Here is an 18883-nt window from a genome sequence, read left to right as displayed (position 1 = left end):
CCTGTGATTTTTGCACATTAATTTTGTATCCTGAGACTTTGCTGAAGTTGCTTATCAGCTTAAGGAGATTTTGGGCTGAGACAATGGGGTTTTCTAAATATACAATCATGTCATCTGCAAACAGGGACAATTTGACTTCTTCTTTTCCTAACTGAATACCCTTTCTTTCTTTCTCTTGCCTGATTGCCCTAGCCAGAACTTCCAACACTATGTTGAATAGGAGTGGTGAGAGAGGGCATCCCTGTCTTGTGCGTGTTTTCAAAGGGAATGCTTCCAGTTATTGCCAATTCAGTATGATATTGGCTGTGGGTTTGTCATAAATAGCTCTTATTCTTTTGAGATACGTTCCATCAATACCAAATTTATTGAGAGTTTTTAGCATGAAGGGCTGCTGAATTTTGTCAAAGGCCTTTTCTGCATCTAGTGAGATAATCATGTGGTTTTTGTCTTTGGTTCTGTTTTCTTTTTTTTTTTTTTTTTTTTTTTTTTTTGAGACGGAGTCTCACTCTGTCTCCCAGGCTGGAGTGCAGTGGCCCGATCAGGCTCACTGCAAGCTCTGCCTCCCGGGTTCACGCCATTCTCCTGCCTCAGCCTCCCAAGTAGCTGGGACTACAGGCGCCCGCCACCATGCCTGGCTAATGTTTTGTATTTTTAGTAGAGACGGGGTTTCACTGTGTTAGCCAGGATGGTCTCGACGATCTCCTGACCTTGTGATCCACCCGCCTCAGCCTCCCAAAGTGCTGGGATTACAGGCGTGAGCCACCGCGCCCAGCCATTAAGGACATTCTTAATTGAACCCTGTTTTAAAAATATATATAAACTATGAGTACACAGTCTTACAGAAGACAAATACTGCTAGCCGAGTTTAGTTTCTCTGCCTTGATTTGTTCTAAGTGGCCAGCAGTTTTACCCACCATCATGTAAATGTCAACACAGTGAAACAGGCAAAAATGTCTTAGTATTATTATGAAAATACTTCCACCCTCCCAGACCTACTGAGGGCGTTGGGGATCCCCAAGGAACCAGGGACTGATTACACCGCTGATCTAGGAGAAAAAGGAATCTGTCACTTAAATTCTGTACAGTTGGCATACTCATGTGAAACTACTCAGAAAGTCTACTAAAGGCTCAGTACCAACAATCTGGAAGAAAATTATTTAGTTTCAGTATAGCTCTCTTCACTTTATCCAAAAGTTAAACTAATTCAGTGCCTGTACAGATGGTCAATTCATCTTCACATCAAAGATATATTCACAGTATGGTGGGAGTTGTGGTGAGAACTACACATTTACATCATACCTATCAAAAGTCTTCCTTTTATAAGATAAATAAAGAGCTGGACTTTTTCCCTGTTCTCTTCCTTACCCAGAACCCACCATCCTTCATGCATTTGAAAAAGGTAATTTGGGACAAGTGGCAAGAGCAAAGGCTCACTCTCATCAGCATAAATATGTCTTGATACCTGCCATCTTCAGAAACAAAGCAAACAAACCATTCCAGATTCCCACAAAACAAACCAATTAAAAGAAAAAAAAACAAAAAGAAACTTCCCTTAATCCCACAGTCATCTCCAGTGATAAACCCATAACTCGACATACTGATGACTTCTTCTATTCAGAAATTTACTCCTCTTAGTTCCCAAATCACTACTCTCTCTCCATTTTCTCCCTACCTCACTGTCCATTCCTCTCAGTTTTTGCTGGTTCTTCCTCCGCTACTCAACTTCTAAATGTAATTTCCCAGGGCTAAATCCCACTGTAGGTGTGTGTCTGTATCTGTCTCCCTCTCTTCTCAACTCTGCGTTCTTTCCCTGGGTAATCTCATCTAGTTCCCTGGATTGAAATACCATCTTTATGTTGATGAGTCCCAAATTTCTATACCTTGTACTGACCTCCAATCCTGAGCTCCAGACTTATATATCTTGTTGTCTACTTGGATTTCTAATAGGTAACTCAAACTTAACATTTGCAAAGAAGATCTTTTGGTTGCCCCGCTCCCATCCCTGGATCCTTCCCCATCTCAATAAATGGCATTATCATCCAAGGAGTTGCTCATACACAAAACCTAGGAGTCATTCTTGACGTTCCTTTTTTCCTCATCTCCCACATTCAGTCCACTAGTTCATGTCCCATAATATATTTCAAATCTGCTCACTTCTCTCCATCTCTACCCCTACCATCCTGATCCAAACCACCATCACCCCTAATCTGGTCTTCTGAAGTAGCCTTCTAACTGGTAACTCTGCTTCAACTCTAGTTCCCTGCAATCCATTAAAGTAGCTAGAATGTGGAGGTGGGTGGGTGGGGCCAAAAAAAGTAGTAGCTAGAATGATCTTTGGGAGAAAACAAATCAAATCATGCCACTTTCCTGCTTACATCATTCACTCAATGGTTTCCCTTTGTATTTAAAATAATTTAGGAAACTGCTGTGGTCTCTGAGGTTTTATATGCTATGCTCCCTGGCTACCTCTGCCCCTCAATTACTACAATCCTGCCACAACATCAGCCCTCCATCTGTTACCTCAACATAGCTCTTTCCTACCTCAGGGCCTTTGCCCTTGCTATTCCCATCACCTTCAGGAACTTTCTGTTCCCTAGCTGGTTGCATGGCTGGTTGCTTGTCATCATTCATGTCTAAGCTCAACAGTCACTTCCTCAATAAGGCTTATTTGACAATTTAATCTAAAGTAGGTCCTTTTCCAGTTATTTTCTATTATATCACCTAATTAATTTCCATCACAGCACTTATCGCAATCTAAAATGACTTTCTCTGTTTATTGTATGTCTCTTCCCATCAGGTTACAAGCTTCATGAGGCAGGGATCTTTCTTTTTCTTTTATTAAAACAGCTTTATTGAGATATGATTCATATAACATACAACTCACCCATTTAAAGTGTACAGTTCAAATTTGCCATTTAAACCATTTTTAAGTGTAAAATTCAGTGGCATTAATTACATACACAACGTTATATAACTGTTGTCACCATCTGTTTCCAAAACTTTTTCATCACCCCAACAGAAACTTTGTAATCATTAAGCAATAGCTCTCCTATTCCCCCAGCCGTCTAATGTGGCTTTCTGACTCCATGAGTTTGCTTTTTGGAGATACTTATATAAATGGAATGCTACAATATTTGTTCTTTTGTGTCTAGCATATTAGCAAGGCAGGGATCAGGGATCTTGTGTATCTTATTCACTGCTCTACCTACTGCAACCTAACTCGGTGTACACAGCACACAGTAAGTGCTCAACAAATACTGTTGAATAAACTAATGAATTTTAAGCAAGTCACCTAACTTTAAAAAATTTTATATTGTATCTAAGGGGTACAACATGTTTTAAGGTATATATGATGTTTTGATATACATATACATAGTGAAATGATTACAGCAGTCAAACAAATTAACATATTCATGGGTGTGTGTGATAAAAACTGAAGAAATCTACCCTCTTGACAAATTTTCAGTACATGATACACTATTTTTTTTTTTTTTTTTTTTTTTGAGACGGAGTCTCACGCTGTTGCCCAGGCTGGAGTGCAGTGGCGCGATCTCGGCTCACTGCAAGCTCCGCCTCCCGGGTTCCCGCCATTCTCCTGCCTCAGCCTCCTGAGTAGCTGGGACTACAGGCGCCCGCCACCGCGCCCGGCTAATTTTTTGTATTTTTAGTAGAGACGGGGTTTCACTGTGGTCTCGATCTCCTGACCTTGTGATCCGCCCGCCTCGGCCTCCCAAAGTGCTGGGATTACAGGCTTGAGCCACCGCGCCCGGCCCATGATACACTATTACTATAATCCTCATTCTGTATATTACATCTCCAGACTTATGCAGCCTATCTAACTGCAAATTTGCATACCCTTTAGCCTGCTTCTTCGTATTTCCTTCCCTCCCTCCCACTGAATCACCATCCTACTCTCTGTTACTAGTTATTCAACCTTTACATTTAAGATTCTGCATACGATTGAGATCACACAGTCTTTGTCTTTCGGTGTCTGGCTTATTTCACTTAGTATAATGTCCTCCAGGTTCATCTGTGTTGTTACAAATGGCAGTATATCCTTTTCAGAGGCTGAATAATATTCCATTTCTGTGTGTGTGCATGTGTGTGTGTGTATCACAATTTTTAAAATTCATTAAAGTCACTTAACTTTTCTAAGTCTTAGTTTCTTGTGTGATGGTGCTATATCACCATTCATTATTAATTTCTTTAGAATTTATAATGTTTCTGGCATTGTGCTTGCTAATGGAAATATGATATGCAAAATAGTTTTTGTCTCCATTCTCAAAAAACATTTGCTTCCTTTTCTATCTGGGAATGTCGTCTTCTTTGATTTGGTGCACTTTTAGGATGGAAATATACAGAACAGTGAAGTTTACAGAAGTAAGGGGATCTCTGCCACACCTATCAAATCATGTGATATGACACTGGAGGGACAAATGTCAAAAGCCAAGCTGTCCTCAAATCCATTTAATAGTATCTGCCCTTTTTACTTTGCAGGGTGATGATAGGGATCATGTGAATGTACTTTACAAACTATAAGGCATGTACTTTACAAACTATAAGGCTCTCCACAAATGTAAGATAAAAGTATTACAATTTTCATTTTACATGTAATTTTTATGCTCTGAGAATTAAAAGCAAATTTCTGTTCTCTACACAAATTCTAATATAATGTACTCACGAACTAACTGAAATTATGGCAGGATCTGGTTTTTAAAGTCAACGTCAATTATACTGCACCTGAATTTTGACAGGCCCATTCCTATAGCGTTACATGGTAGCCAACAAGGAAGGCTATTTCCAACTGAAGAGGCTGGCATTTGACAAATATTAATAAATGGTGCTGAAAACGAGGCATTTTGCTTCACTCACTCTTAGTACTTAATCCAGCACACACACACACACCTTCAGACAGCAGTGACATGAAGAGCGCAAGCAGGCCTTACCAGCGCTCTCAGCTCTTCAAACAACACTTGAGGATTTCTACTTGAAGGCCTGTCTCTCTAAGCTTGTGCTTTCAAAACTTGGGCTGGACTGATCCCAAATACTGAAGTAACAAATATTACTAAATTCTGTCATTTCCTCTACCAAAAAAGTGATTTTACTACGACTTCTGGTTGTGATGAAAGGTCCTATTGACTATTCAAATCCTCAACCAAGTTATGGATGCAGTATTAAATGACTTCACTCCTTTTTCTCTGGCACTTTAACACATGCCAATGCTTTCATCCACCTCCACTAATGTGGCTTATAAATTACTGAGGTGAGGCCATTTTAATAGTATGATTTGTTCACATCTTGAGAGATGGGGTACATATGAGACTGGCTGAGAAGACAAACTCCCCTTTGACAACATGTATTAGTCTACATGTCTATAAAAACAAACCTTCAAAAGCTGGAAATATCTGATTGCTATAATGCTTGGTTAGGAGCCATAACAATTAATGGTTCTTTCATTTGTTACAAATCGAAATGTGAAAAAGTGATGGGAGTAAGGTCAAAGACAAAATGGAAGCTTCCCCGAGAAACAGCGAGAGACAGAACAGACAGAGCTGAGGCAAAAAAACTGAAAGGTCACAACTGTTCTAAAAGTTTCTAACTGCTTAAAGAGCTTCCTGAAAACATTTTGAAATATAAAAAGGCCAGTTTTTAAGAAGTTTACTGTACCCTCCTTTTAAAACTACCTCTAGTGTGATTCAAAAAAGAAAACCCAGACAGGAAGATACTTGCTTGCTCCCCTATGGATTCAGAGTAGTTAACCTATTGATTGTTCTCTCTCTCTCTCAATTTTCAAAGAGCATATATAAAGTTGGAGAGGATACACAATTACTACAAGCAATCCATTTCTTAGATGAGTAAAACTAGGTCAGCATACTTGTGGCCTTGGTTCGGTTAATAATAAACTCAGAGGCCTCTTGGGAAGTGGGGACCAAACAGGTCCGAGAGTCGAGAGTCTGATGAGGAGGGCTGACTTTGCTAAGTTTTCCCCTGCACATCGCCTCCATCTTGGTCTTGCTCTCAAAGCAAGCTGTGGTATTCTTAGCAACACTTTATATCATCCTTTGTCATACCATCCTTTGGGGCCCTTGAGAAGAAAGAAGTGTGTTTGTGCATATGTGTGTATGTCTATACACATATGCATATTGTGTGTATGTTTGAAGTTGGGATATATGGAGAAATACAGGCATTTCAGCAGGATTAAGTTTCACCAGGAAGCTTCCAACAGCCTTCTGACCTTAGGACCTATGTGCCTAGAGCAAGACAGAGAAAATAGGGCAAGAAGAGATGTTCTGAACTCAAATCAGAACTTAGTTCTACTAAATGATGCCAATTTTACTCTCAAACTCTGGATCCTGTAGTATCTACGTGCTCTTTCCACCACGGCTGACATCGCTGATCGCTGGAGGGGCTCTCTAATTTACTTCTTCCTTAGTGCAGTCTTAGTCTGTGCACTTTGTTTTTGTTTTTGTTTTTGTTTTTTTTTTTTGAGACAGAGTCTTGCTCTGTCACCCAGGCTGGAAGTGCAATGGCACGATCTCAGCTCACTGCAACTTCTGCCTCCCGGGTTCAAGAGATTCTCATGCCTCAGCCTCCTGAGTAGCTGGGATTATAGGCACATGTCACCACACCTGGCTAATTTTTGTATTTTTTAGTAGAGATGGGGTTTTGCCATGTTGCCCAGGCTGGTCTCCATCTCCTGGCCACAGGCGATCCACCCACCTCGGCCTCCCAAAGTACTGGGATTACAGGCATGAGGCACCACACCTGGCCTCAGTCTGAGCACTTCTGACCAGTTCTGTTTAAGCATTGCCTTTTCCAAGGTATGACAGAACTGTGATCAGCAGAGGGGGAGCTAGGCAGCCTTGGAATGAAAGCCCTGATTCTTTGACTGAAATACCTGTCTGCCAAAAATGGAGAGTGGGCAAGTATCAGTTGTGAGAAGAACAGCACATGGAAAGGTAAGTCATGGGCCAGAGACTGTCAGAGGGCTGCTTTCCTGGAGCTGGAGTGGAAGTAACAGTAACAGCAGTATGGTTGAGAGGACAATGAGTGTGAAGGGTGAAGCAAACGATAAATTGAGGAATGCAATCCAGAAATCTGACCCAATTTCAGAAAAGGACAACAATCTTAATAAAAAACAAATTAAAACAATCCCCACCATTAAACTGAGGTTGGTTGAGGGGAAGAGTGGCAGATGATACTACATAGAGGAATAATTCTAGACTGATTAGAAATGAGTAAGGGAATGTTCAGCAAGTCTTTAGATTCATGTGGATAAACACAGGCTCATAAAAACAAAAGCATCGCAAATCTTATTACTTCTGTTAAACCAAAAGATCTGAGGATATAGCTCACAACGTCTTTAAATAACAGCCAAATTGTGGACACTCATCCATGTGATATTCCAATTGGAAGGATGTCCAATGAAAACAAAACAAAACACTCGTTATTTATAAAAATAAACAGGCCGGGCGCGGTGGCTCATGCCTGTAATCCCAACACTTTGGGAGGCTGGGGTGGGCAGATCACGAGGTCAGGATATTGAGACCAGCCTGGACAACATGGTGAAACCCCATCTCTACTAAAAATACAAAAAATTAGCCAGGCGTGGTGGCACGCACCTGTAATCCCAGCTACTTGGGAGGCTGAGGCAGAAGAATCGCTTGAACCTGGGAGGTGGAGGTTGCAGTGAGCCAAGATCATGCCACTGCACTACAGCTTGGACGACAGAGCAAGACTCTGACTCAAAAACAGAAACAAAAACAAATCAAAAACAAAGGAAGTTAGTCTTCCTTTATAATAAGAAAACTTATGGAATGCCTACATCTTGAAGTAGGGCCAGAAGTGCTAAAGAAATGCTACATATTTCTTTCAGGAAAACACAAACCTAGGCATCTGATAGTCTTACTATGGCATACGGAAAGACATTATTTAGGTGGGATCCTAACTGACGTGATGTTGAGAGTGCCACAAACATCCAAGACAGACTGGAAAGGCCATGTGCTTGGTCTTTTCCTTTGGGCCCTGAATAACAAAGTGAGGATACCATGAAGTACTTGCATAGGCACTGAACTTTTACTCCAGAAACAACAATGCAAACTGAGTCCCTAGAAATAGCCTAAGAAAAGAAAATTACAGTTGGTCAAGCTGCAGAGGCAAGAGATGATGAAGCCCACACATCGAAGTGTAGTCTACCAGCAAGTAAAAACACAGAAAGAGATTCAGAGTTTAGTAAGAGGATTCCAATTTGTATTCATTGCTTCCCTGTAGTCATTTTAAGGGCACAGAAAAAAAATGTGGTCAAAAGAAGAACTGTGTATTACTAATGTAACTGGTTAAATAAAAGGGTCAACTGCAGTGCATGTTTATAAAGAAAAAGGGCTAGCAATCTAAGGAAAGAGGCTATGCATGGAAGTAGGAGATAAGTGAAGAACAGAGACTTACCTGGGCTATATTTTTGTTCAGAAGATAGACACCATAATCAAATTGCAACTTCTCCCCTCCTTTTGGATACAGTGGAAACCTAAGAAAGGTAAAGAAGGATCAGATATTTTCCAAAGCTGAGTAAATACAACCTCCAAGTTGTCGACAGAGGCTAAAATTTCTTAGATACAGTATAAACATCTGAACTGGACTAAGTCACCTAGTTATAGTCATTGCAATCTACTGACATCTTCATAATATTAATTAAGTCAGAATAACAGCTGCTTTCTTTCAAAAGAAGAAGTGAATAGGTCACAGAACAAGGAACTAATGTTTAAGAAAGTGACCAATCCACTCCAAGGAGTTGAGGCCACTGGTTCCTATTTACATATCATAAACTTGCCACCTTAGCTAAGATTAAGATCCCAGAAATTTTTCCCTCTAATATCTTGGACCTGACATCTCAACTTCTACTAAATGGGAGAGGAAGATTAGGAAAGAAAAAAAAAATCAGACTTAGAAGCAATATATAAGATTTCTGTGTCTTTTTATTCTTTTTTTTTTTTTGAGATGGAGTCTTTGCTCTGTCACCCAGGCTAGCTCTGTTATCCAGGCTGGAGTGCAGTGGCCGGATCTCAGCTCACTGCAAGCTCCGCCTCCCGGGTTCATGCCATTCTCCTGCCTCAGCCTCCCGAGTAGCTGGGACTACAGGCGCCCGCTACCCTGCCCGGCTAATTTTTTGTATTTTTAGTAGAGATGGGGTTTCACCGTGTTAGCCAGGATGGTCTCGATCTCCTGACCTTGTGATCCGCCCGTCTCGGCCTCCCAAAGTGCTGGGATTACAGGCGTGAGCCACCGCACCCAGCAAGATTTCTGTTTCTTTTAAGGTGACCAGTGAAATCAACTGTGCCAATATGAGCCAAAATTCATTAAAATATTCACTCATATTTACAGGGATGGCTATTTGGATGCAACTTCTCTAAGGCAATGTGCTCGAGCCACAAGCCTCTCATACAGGACTTTCCATGTTAACCTGCCTCACTGGAGCAACAAAGGCATGCGATCTGGATCTTCATAAAGATAATGAGTTATTTTAGAGAGTAACTCCCCTCACTATTCCCCTTCTTTATACTTGCAAATGAAGAAGGTTAGAGCACACCTATAGTCTAGTCATTGTTTTCTGATTCTCAAGATCAAGCAAAAGTTTTAGCATCTGATACAGATTTCTTTACAAACAGATCAATAACTATTTAGGGTCAAGAAGAAAACTTCATCTTCCTTCTGCGATATACAATTATTCTCAAGAATAAAATAATCTTATTGAAATGAATGGCAGGTGACAATTACTAGTCTTAATTTCAATTGTCTTTTAATTGTCTGAGGAAAAGATACATTCCATAAAGCCTAAAGGACATTATTTTCTAGAGGAAATAAAATAAAGGAAATAGAATTTAAGGGCTTTATATTAAATTCTCAGGAGTTGCTGGCTATATAGTATCCAAAGGCAAATTTGTTACACTATAAAATTATAAGCGCTGGGGAGTGAGCAAGGTCATGAACTGTATTTATTCTCTACTAAAGGAACACTAAATGCTTCACACACCCATTAAGAAGACAGAGCTTTATATTTAATTGAAACAGTAAAAAATAAACTAGGACATGTGGTTTGGCCTCAAATTGAGATGCATAAAAATGGCAGCATAGCAAATTCAGGATAAGCAAAGTGCAACACCAGGTTTTTGCAAGATGTCTGGGAATCATTCAAATTCAGATGGGGTAGCCTGCAAAGAAACAACATATTTGCAAATACCCAACAGGGGCACTTTAGAGAAAATCTACTACAGTCCTAAACCTCTTTGCTGTCTAGTCGTTATTCTATAAGCTTCAGATGTAGACTATCTGAACAGCTCTCCAAACCCATAGCTATCTCCATTTTCAAGGTATATATCTAGAAACTGTTTCGTATGTTAGAAGAGTAAATTGAGATCAGCATACGTTGAAAACCAAGCTTCAACATTCCTAAAAAATTGATTTCACAACATTTGACTTTATTATGACTTCAGTGGGACTTATTTATACAAAAAGCCACAAGGTATGGTTCAAATAAGGCAATGCAAAGACAGATCAAATATTAAGACAGAATTTACATTTTATATTGCTTTCAAATTCTTAGGTCACTTGAAGTTGAAGAGTAAAATAGCTTATAACTATCATGCATTCATCTTACTTTGCAAAAGTACATGGATTTATAGATCTATTAATCTTGAAAAACACCCATTTTAAAGGGCAAAACCTATTATCAGAACATAAGATACAAATCTTATATTGGAGAATTACGTTAGCAAGCTATAGAAGCTTTAGATAAGAATGTGGCCATTAAAGTACAACCAGAAGTAGGTCCATAACATCGCAAAGGGGACTCATTAAAGGAATATTACATTAAATAACTGAAGGATGAACCATGTATTTCCTATGAAGATTCAATGCAATTTATTATTTTATTCAATTAAAATGGCTAATATTATTTTCAAATTAAATTAAATTTCCACATAGAAAATTCACTGACTCTACTGTCTTCACTTGGCCTTAACTGAACCATACCTTGTGACTCTTTCTATAAATAGAAAAATCAAGGAATTAGAAAGCAATAAATAAGATTACATGTGTGACAGAATTCCATCTGAGCCTTACTGTCACTGTAACTAACACCAGCTGGTGAAGAGGTTAGTGGGGAGAACTGCAGACCTCCAATCTTAATTATCAGAGCCCACCTTTATCTACTGTAAATACTCATATCATTGTGAACTATCAAATTGGCTTAGGTCAGTTTGCAACCCTTTCTTTTTCCAGTCTGTCTCAGATTGTAAATTTACACTCACTGTGTGATTACTTGGTTAATGCGTGTCTCCCTTATGATACTGTAGGCTCCAAGAGGGCAGAAACCGATTTTATTTTGTTCCTCTTTGCCTCTCTGTGAAGTGTCTAAGCACTGCTACTAGCAGAACTCAATAAACATTTGTTGAATTTTTTTAAAAAAGATTATTTGTGAAAACGATTTGGAACTCTTTAGTACGGAACAATTTCAGTATGAGTTAAGAATTACGCGATGACTACCAAAAAAGCTACTGTGATCCCAGGCTGTGGTAACAGAAGAGGAGCAGCTCAGCTGGGGAACGTGATAGTGATTACTACTTTGCACTAGGTTAGACTGTACTGAGAGACCTATGTTCAGTTCTGGGAGTGAAAGTATTTTCCAAACAGACAGAAGAACACTTGTATCCTTACTTAAAGGTTACGTTTCTAGAGAACGTTTATAACAATCTCATTTGACTATAAAAAGCATGCAGTGAAATATGAAGCAGTCAGTATTATTGTTATTTAAAATAAATTGATTTGCCTTGGTCCCCTAAGTAGTAAGTGGAAGAGACATGGCCTCAGTATTAGGTCTTCAATAATAAATTCAGTATTCTCTCTATTGCCTCTGAATGCTTTAGAGAAGCAAACCCAGGATGATTAGGGGAACAGGAGTCAGTATTGAGAGAAATTGTTGAAGGAATCAAAGGTGTTTGTCCTGGAGGATACAAGTCTCAGGGAAAACAAATGAAGGACTTTCAGAGAGAAAAATAATTCATTTTTTTTTCTGCATGGCTTCAAGCAGGGAGAACCAAAGCGAATTCTATAATTCTGAATACGTGAAACTAAACATACTGAATATAATTTCATTTTTTCCTTCGGGAACCAAGAAAGATTTGAGACTCTAATGCCAAAGAGTCATCATGACAGGTAGCAGCTAAGGTTGCAAAGTAGACCGACTGAAATTTGGAAAGTGAAGTACCAAAACAAGAAATTCATATGCACAGGCTGAGCCTGAGCAGGATTTTTCTTTTTTACTAATTTTTTTATATATATGTGTGTGTGTGTGTGTGTACACACACATATATGTAAATATATGTGTATATATACATATATACACACACGTAAATTTATATACATAAATATACAGACATATATATGTAAATATGTTTGTGTATATATAATATATATATACACCTAGAGACGTTAACTCATGAAAAATATATCACACACAACTTGAAAAAAACTGTGACAAGAAACTGATTTTCAAACTTTAAATATTTATAAAAGATACAACTATTATAAACACTACCCTCTCCCCACCAACTCAGACATTTTTACAAAGGACTCCAAGCTGCTGATAGTTTCTTGCCTTCACCTTCAGAGCCTCACATCCAGATTGAGTTCTTTGATGGCAACTGGGGATGAGGACATGGCTATAGTTAATTCAAATTTTTAAATCATACATATTACTTCTGCCATTAGTATTTATACAAAATGTGACAACATGGACTCAATATATTCTGAGGCCATGACTTTACCTCAAACTCAGTATACTTTCTCCTGTCCACACTAGTTTGCCATTACAACTTTTCTCTGTCAATTACTTGTACGTAAAATACTTTACCCACCTGATTTGCCTTTTACATATGCAGTGCTTCACCAAGCTGACAAGTCATTTCAACTCGGTAACATTCTCCATTCCTGCTGCCACTCTGGATAATTCTTTGTTGTGGGGTGCTGTCCTATATACTGCAGGATGTTTAGCAGGGTCAGCATCTCTATCCTCTACTCACTAAAAGCCAAAAGCACTGGACTCCCAGCTGTGATAACCAAAAATGTCTCTAGACATTGCCCAGTGTTGCCTGGGTGGGTGGGGAAAGGGGTTCAAACTGCCTCCAGTTGAGAGTCATTGTTCTAAGCTCTTATCAATTTGCTTACTACCTAGCCAGAATCCTTAATGCCAGTTCATGCTCCATATCACTGTCAGATTGATTTTAGGAAGTCTACTACGTTTTTAAAAACTGAATTACGACAGAAAAGACACAGTTTTTCCAGTCTCAGCTCCATTACATACTTAGTTGTTATATGAACTTGGGTAAATCATAACTAGTTTAATGCTAAGTTCTTAAGCTGTGAAGTGGAGAAACTATCATCTTTCCTGCCTTCTTCACAAGTATCTTGTGAGGATACAACACCTCAAGATTGAGAAAGTACACTGCAACTGCAAAGCATGACACAAATATAAGTTATTATTTTCTCTTAAGGAAGACCTCTTATGTCACCTCTCAGCCCTGCTTCATAATCAGTTATTGTTTTAAATTTCAACTCCTCTGCCTACCTTTCAAGGCCTAAGTGATCTGACCCATCTGCCCCATTGATCTGTCACCTTTTGCTCAAGAGGTTTCCTCACAGTGTCACAAACACATCAAGTTCACTTTTCTTTCTCTGCCTTTACTTAGTTCTCGAAAGTGTCCATCTTTCTTGCTTTCCTATCTAAACACTATTCCATCCTTCATAAGATCTAGTTTAAGTTGTCGCATTTATTTTTACTTTTATTTTATTTTATTTTATTTTTTAAGACGGAGTCTTGCTCTATTGGCAGGCTGGAGTGCAGTGGCGCGATCTTGGCTCACTGCAACCTCCGCCTCCCGGATTCAAACAATTCTTCTGCCTCAGCCTCCCGAGTAGCTGGGACTACAGTTGCGTGCCATCACGCCCAGTTAATTTTTATATTTTCAGTAGAGACAGGGTTTCAGCATGTTGGTCAGGATGGTCTTGATCTCTTGACCTCGTGATCCGCCCACCTTGGCCTCCCAAAGTGCTGGGATTACAGGGGTGAGCCACCGCGCCCCGCCACACATTCCTTTTTAAATTGCCCCTGACCGCTCCAGGACTCAACGATTCTCCTTTGACCTTCCTGTTGCCTATTTAATGCCTAGAGATCAATTCGTAGTGGTTTCCATATTCATTTATTTCATGTTCTAGTGGTAGTGCATTAATTTTCCCACACTTCATGATTCACATTCACATGTGCACAATTCTTGTTCTTGGTGCCTCATGCTTTATTTGAGGGCTACATCACATTTAAAGAAGTAACCAAAATTAAATCAGGGTATCTGCCAAAACCAATAAAATTCTTTTTTTTTTTTTTTTTGAGATAGGATCTTGCTCTATCGCCCAGGCTGGAGTGCAGTGGCACAATCATTACTCACTGCAGCCTCTGACCTCCTGGGCACAAGTGATACTCTGGCCTCTGTCTCCCAAGTAGCTGGGACGGCAGGTGTGCACCACCACACCTGACTAATTTTTTGCACAGGGGGATACAGACAAGATGTCACTATGTTGCCCAGGCTGGTCTTGAACTCCTGGGCTCAAGCAATCCTCCCACTTCGACCTCCCAAAGTGTTAAGATTACAGGCATGAGTGACCATGCCCGGACCTAAAACTCATTTTAAAAGACATTTTCAATGTTTATTTTCCCAAAAAGTCCCCCCTACAACAACTATAGTAAATTGTGAGTTAACTCTGGTATGCTTAGGGGTTCAGAAATGGGGATAGATTATAACATGAATACCTACTGGGCTCCTCCTGTGGAATACCAGTCTGTGTAACTGGTGGGACGACCTACTATCTATCAGGAGCAACCAGTTCTTGGTTGGCTATGGTAAGTCTTAAGGCTACATGCACTTTAAAGAAGCAATTAACAAAACAACAACAACAAAAAAAACACGAGCCTCATTCAAGTTCTCCAGGGCAACAATAACAACAAAAAAAAACCTATGAAAAAAGAGTTAATGTAAAATGCCAGCAGCATGCAATCTGCCCCTATTTTTCCCCTATGATCGAGTAAGGGAAGTGACCAAAGACTATAGACCCATACTAAATTATTATGGCCAAAGTAAAGCACCTGGTAGAGTAAAAAGGACTATGTTTTACTCTGCCAAGACTAAAGAGGGGGGGAAAAAAAAAACTCACATTTTTCTGCTATGTTGTATAGTGTCACTGAAGTTTTAACTGTTGATGGTAATGCAGTGAAAGTATAAGGCAGGCCATAGGTATGTGGGATGGAAATGGCTGGCTGTGGCGGTTACACTGGGGACTGAAAATATTTGAGCATCTGTTTCCATGTTAAAAAGTCACATTTATTAACCAGCCCAAAATGTACTCTTTAAAAAATAAGCCATTTTAAAAGAATATTTCCATTTCCATTTATCATTTAATACTTAACGACTGAAATCTATTGTTTAAGTTTCCATCTTTCTTTGGATTAATAACTTTACTCTAAGGGCCATTTAACCTTCCCCCATAAGTGATATCTCATTTTAAACATCATAATGAATTTAAAGTAACACAGAAAGTAACAGATATCCATTGCTTCGGGCTAAAGTTATAATCTATGAAAAGCATGATTAACAATGGACATTTTCTCCCTCTTTTCCACAGCCAACTGATCTTTGAAAAATCAAATCTGATCGTGGCACAGTCTCCTACTTAGAACCATCAAAAGATTTTCCACTGCACTGGAAATAAAATTTAAACCACACAGGGTAGCCCACAGGGCCTTATGTGGCTAAAGCCACTTCTACCTCATGTCATTCTCCTTGGCACTCGCTATGCTCAAGTCATGCTGGTTTTCTTTCTGTTCCCTGAACATGCCAAGCTTGTTTCCTACTTTGGGACTTTTTAACTTGCTATTCTCTGTTTTTTAAGTGTTTGCTCCTGAAGTCTTCCCAGAGCTGACACTTTCTTGTCATTCTGGCCTTTGATCAGAATCACCCCTAGAGAGACCACTGCATGTCACTCAATCTAAAATCCTTCCTCAGAAAGATTACTGAGGGCAGATTAGACTAAGAGTGGCCAGGGGTACTAATCAATTTTAACATTACACACAAAAAAGAGATAATTGGACATAATGTGCTTCCAAATGTGATACAAAAGGAAGCATCAGTAACACCTATGAAGTATTCTTGCCAAGAAAACTCAGTATGATCATCTAAGTTTTTATCTCCAGTTTATAGCTAACACAGGGGAAAGATACACATGTTAATACAATCAGCAAAATCCAAAATGTGAGGAACTTTACAGAGATCTGCAGAGTAAGTTTAACTTACACAACAAGGAAAAAATTGCAAGGAAAAATAAAGAAGGAGAGAACCTCCAGATTAAGAGACTTAAGATGTGGAGCAACCAGAACTCTTATATATTGTTGAGTGGGAGTATAAGATGTACATTACACTCTACGGAAAAAGGTCTGGCAGTTACTTATAAAACTAAACATACACTTATCCTATGATGTAGCAATTCTGTTCCTGAGTATTTACCCAAGATATATGAAAACATTTGCCCAAAAAAATACCATGTACAAAAATGTTCACAGCAACTTTACTCATAATAGCCAAAAACTGAAAACCACCTAAGTGTTGAGGATGAAAGAACCTACAATAAGTTCATACTGCATGCTTATGGTTAAACAATAGTTAAGTAGGGGACTGGGAAAGACAGTGATTCACTAGGAAAAAGAGAGAGGGAATACAAATACAAATACAAAACTACAAAAAAGAGAGAGGGCAGAGAGAGGGAAGTTTCAGGGGAGAGTCAATGATCTGTATCTTGACAAGGGCTGGACTGTACAGATGCATATGTATTTGATGGAACTGAGAATAGTTCATTTAAGATTTGTATATTTCTGGCCGGGTGCGGTGGCTCACGCCTGTAATACCAGCACTTTGGGAGGCTGAGGTGGGCAGATCACGAGGGTCAGGAGATCGAGACCCTCCTGGCTAAAACGATGAAATCCCGTCTCTACTAAAAATACAAAAAATTAGCCAGGCGTGGTGGTGGGTGCCTGTAGTCCCAGCTACTCAGGAGGCTGAGGCAGGAGAATGGCGTAAACCTGAGAGGCAGAGCTTGCAGTGAGCCGAGATCATGCCACTGCACTCCAGCCTGGGTGACAGAGTGAGACTCCTTCTCAAAAAAAAAAAAAAAAAAAAGTGTATATTTCATTATATATAACTTTTACCTCAAAAGAAGAAGAATCATAAACAAATATTGAGCTCTGATTAATCATATGCATGATGAAGCATTGGGGGGAAGTCTACTGATATCTGAAACTTACTTTAAGATTCATGGAAATAAGTAGGTTGATATAATACATAAACAGATGGATAAATGGAAAGATATAACAACACAGGTACAGCGAAAGTAACCGCAGAATCTAGGTGGTGGGTGTGTGGGTGTCCACTATTAAGATTCTTTCAACTTTTCTGTATGTTTAGACATTTTCATAATACAATCTTGGGATATAATAGAAATAAACCAAAAAAAAGGTTTAGCTAATGGCAAATAATAGGAGAAAAACAGCCTGAGCACGGTGGCTCATGCCTGTAATCTCAGCACTTTGGGGGACCAAGACATGTGGATCCTTTGAGCCCAGGAGTTTGAGACCAGCTTGTGTATCATGGCAAAATCTTGTCTCTACTAAAAATACAAGAATTAGCCAGGCATGACGGTGTATGCCTGTAATCCCAGCTACTCGGGAGGCTAAGGTGGGAGGCTCACTTGAACCCAGGAGATGAAGGTTGCAGTGAGCCGAGATCACACCACTACACTCCAGTCTGAGCGACAGGATTAATCGTAGGCAGCTTCCTATAGGTGGAAAATTTAAAACTAGTTTTGAAGAAAGTAAAGGTCAGAAATTTGAAGGAGAGAAGATGAAAGAGCACTTGAAATTAGTGTAAAAGAACTGATTCAATCAATAGATGATTTACTTATTTTATACCAAAGACTCTAATGAGCATTGGACAAATAAAGCAAATACTATTCTTAATTCACTCGTTTAGCAATAGTTACTGCATCATCACCTTGTGGTAGGCACTGTTCTAGGTGCTGAGCTAACACAGTGAACAAAACAAAAAAAAAATTCCTGTCCTCATGAAGCTTACATTTCAGTGGGAAAGACATGACAAATGAGAGGAGGTTCAATGAGAAGATTACATCTGAACAAAAACCTGAAGGAAGTGAGAAAGTCTTGAAGCTATCTGGGGGAGTGTGTTCCAGGCAGGTGAAATGAAAAGTGAAAAGGCCTTGAGACAGGAATGCCTGGTATGTTCACATCCAAGGAAGTGAAGGCAGACCAGAGTGCCTGGAGCAGAGTGAGGGAAAAAGGACCAGGAGATGAGGTCAGCAAGGGGATCGGTTTACATCATGCAGGGTCCTGGAGGTCACAGCAAGGACTTCGGTTTTTACTCTGAATGACAGGAGAAGCACTGGAGGGTTTAACGGCTGCTCTGTGAGGATAAACTGCAGAGGAGCAAGAAAAGAAACAAGGGGAGGCTACTGCAAAACTTTAGGTAAGAGAAGACAGCGGTTTGAACCAAGATGGTGGCTGTGGAGGTGGTGAGAAGTGGCTAGATTCTCTTATTTTGAAGACAGAGCCAACATGATCTGGTGACAGATCTTCTATGAGGTGTGAGAGGAAGAGGAGTCAAGGATGACTTCAAAGTTTTGGACCTAAGCAACTGACAGAATGGAATTGCCATCTTTTTATAAAATTACGGGTGAAATTAAACAGCTAGGAGCTAGGGTAAAAAAAAGAGTGTGAGGG

The 18883-nt window shown here is 39.5% G+C and overlaps 1 protein-coding gene across 5 annotated transcripts in view; it reads right to left on the bottom strand.

The window, feature by feature from the left end:
- LOC105468772 (UV radiation resistance associated) overlaps nt 1–18883 on the bottom strand; it is a 325660-nt gene that overhangs the window by 69839 nt on the left and 236938 nt on the right. For all 5 annotated transcript variants that reach the window (XM_071075322.1, XM_071075321.1, XM_011719113.2 and 2 more), the window contains one exon: nt 8446–8524. In XM_071075322.1, coding sequence (XP_070931423.1) covers nt 8446–8524 — 79 coding nt within the window. The remainder of the gene's footprint in view (nt 1–8445; nt 8525–18883) is intronic.

The sequence above is a fragment of the Macaca nemestrina genome, chromosome 12, assembly GCF_043159975.1.
Source record: "Macaca nemestrina isolate mMacNem1 chromosome 12, mMacNem.hap1, whole genome shotgun sequence".
Classification (NCBI taxonomy): Eukaryota; Metazoa; Chordata; class Mammalia; order Primates; family Cercopithecidae; genus Macaca; species Macaca nemestrina.
Note: the sequence above shows the minus strand (reverse complement) of the source record. Positions and strands in the feature narration are given on the sequence as shown.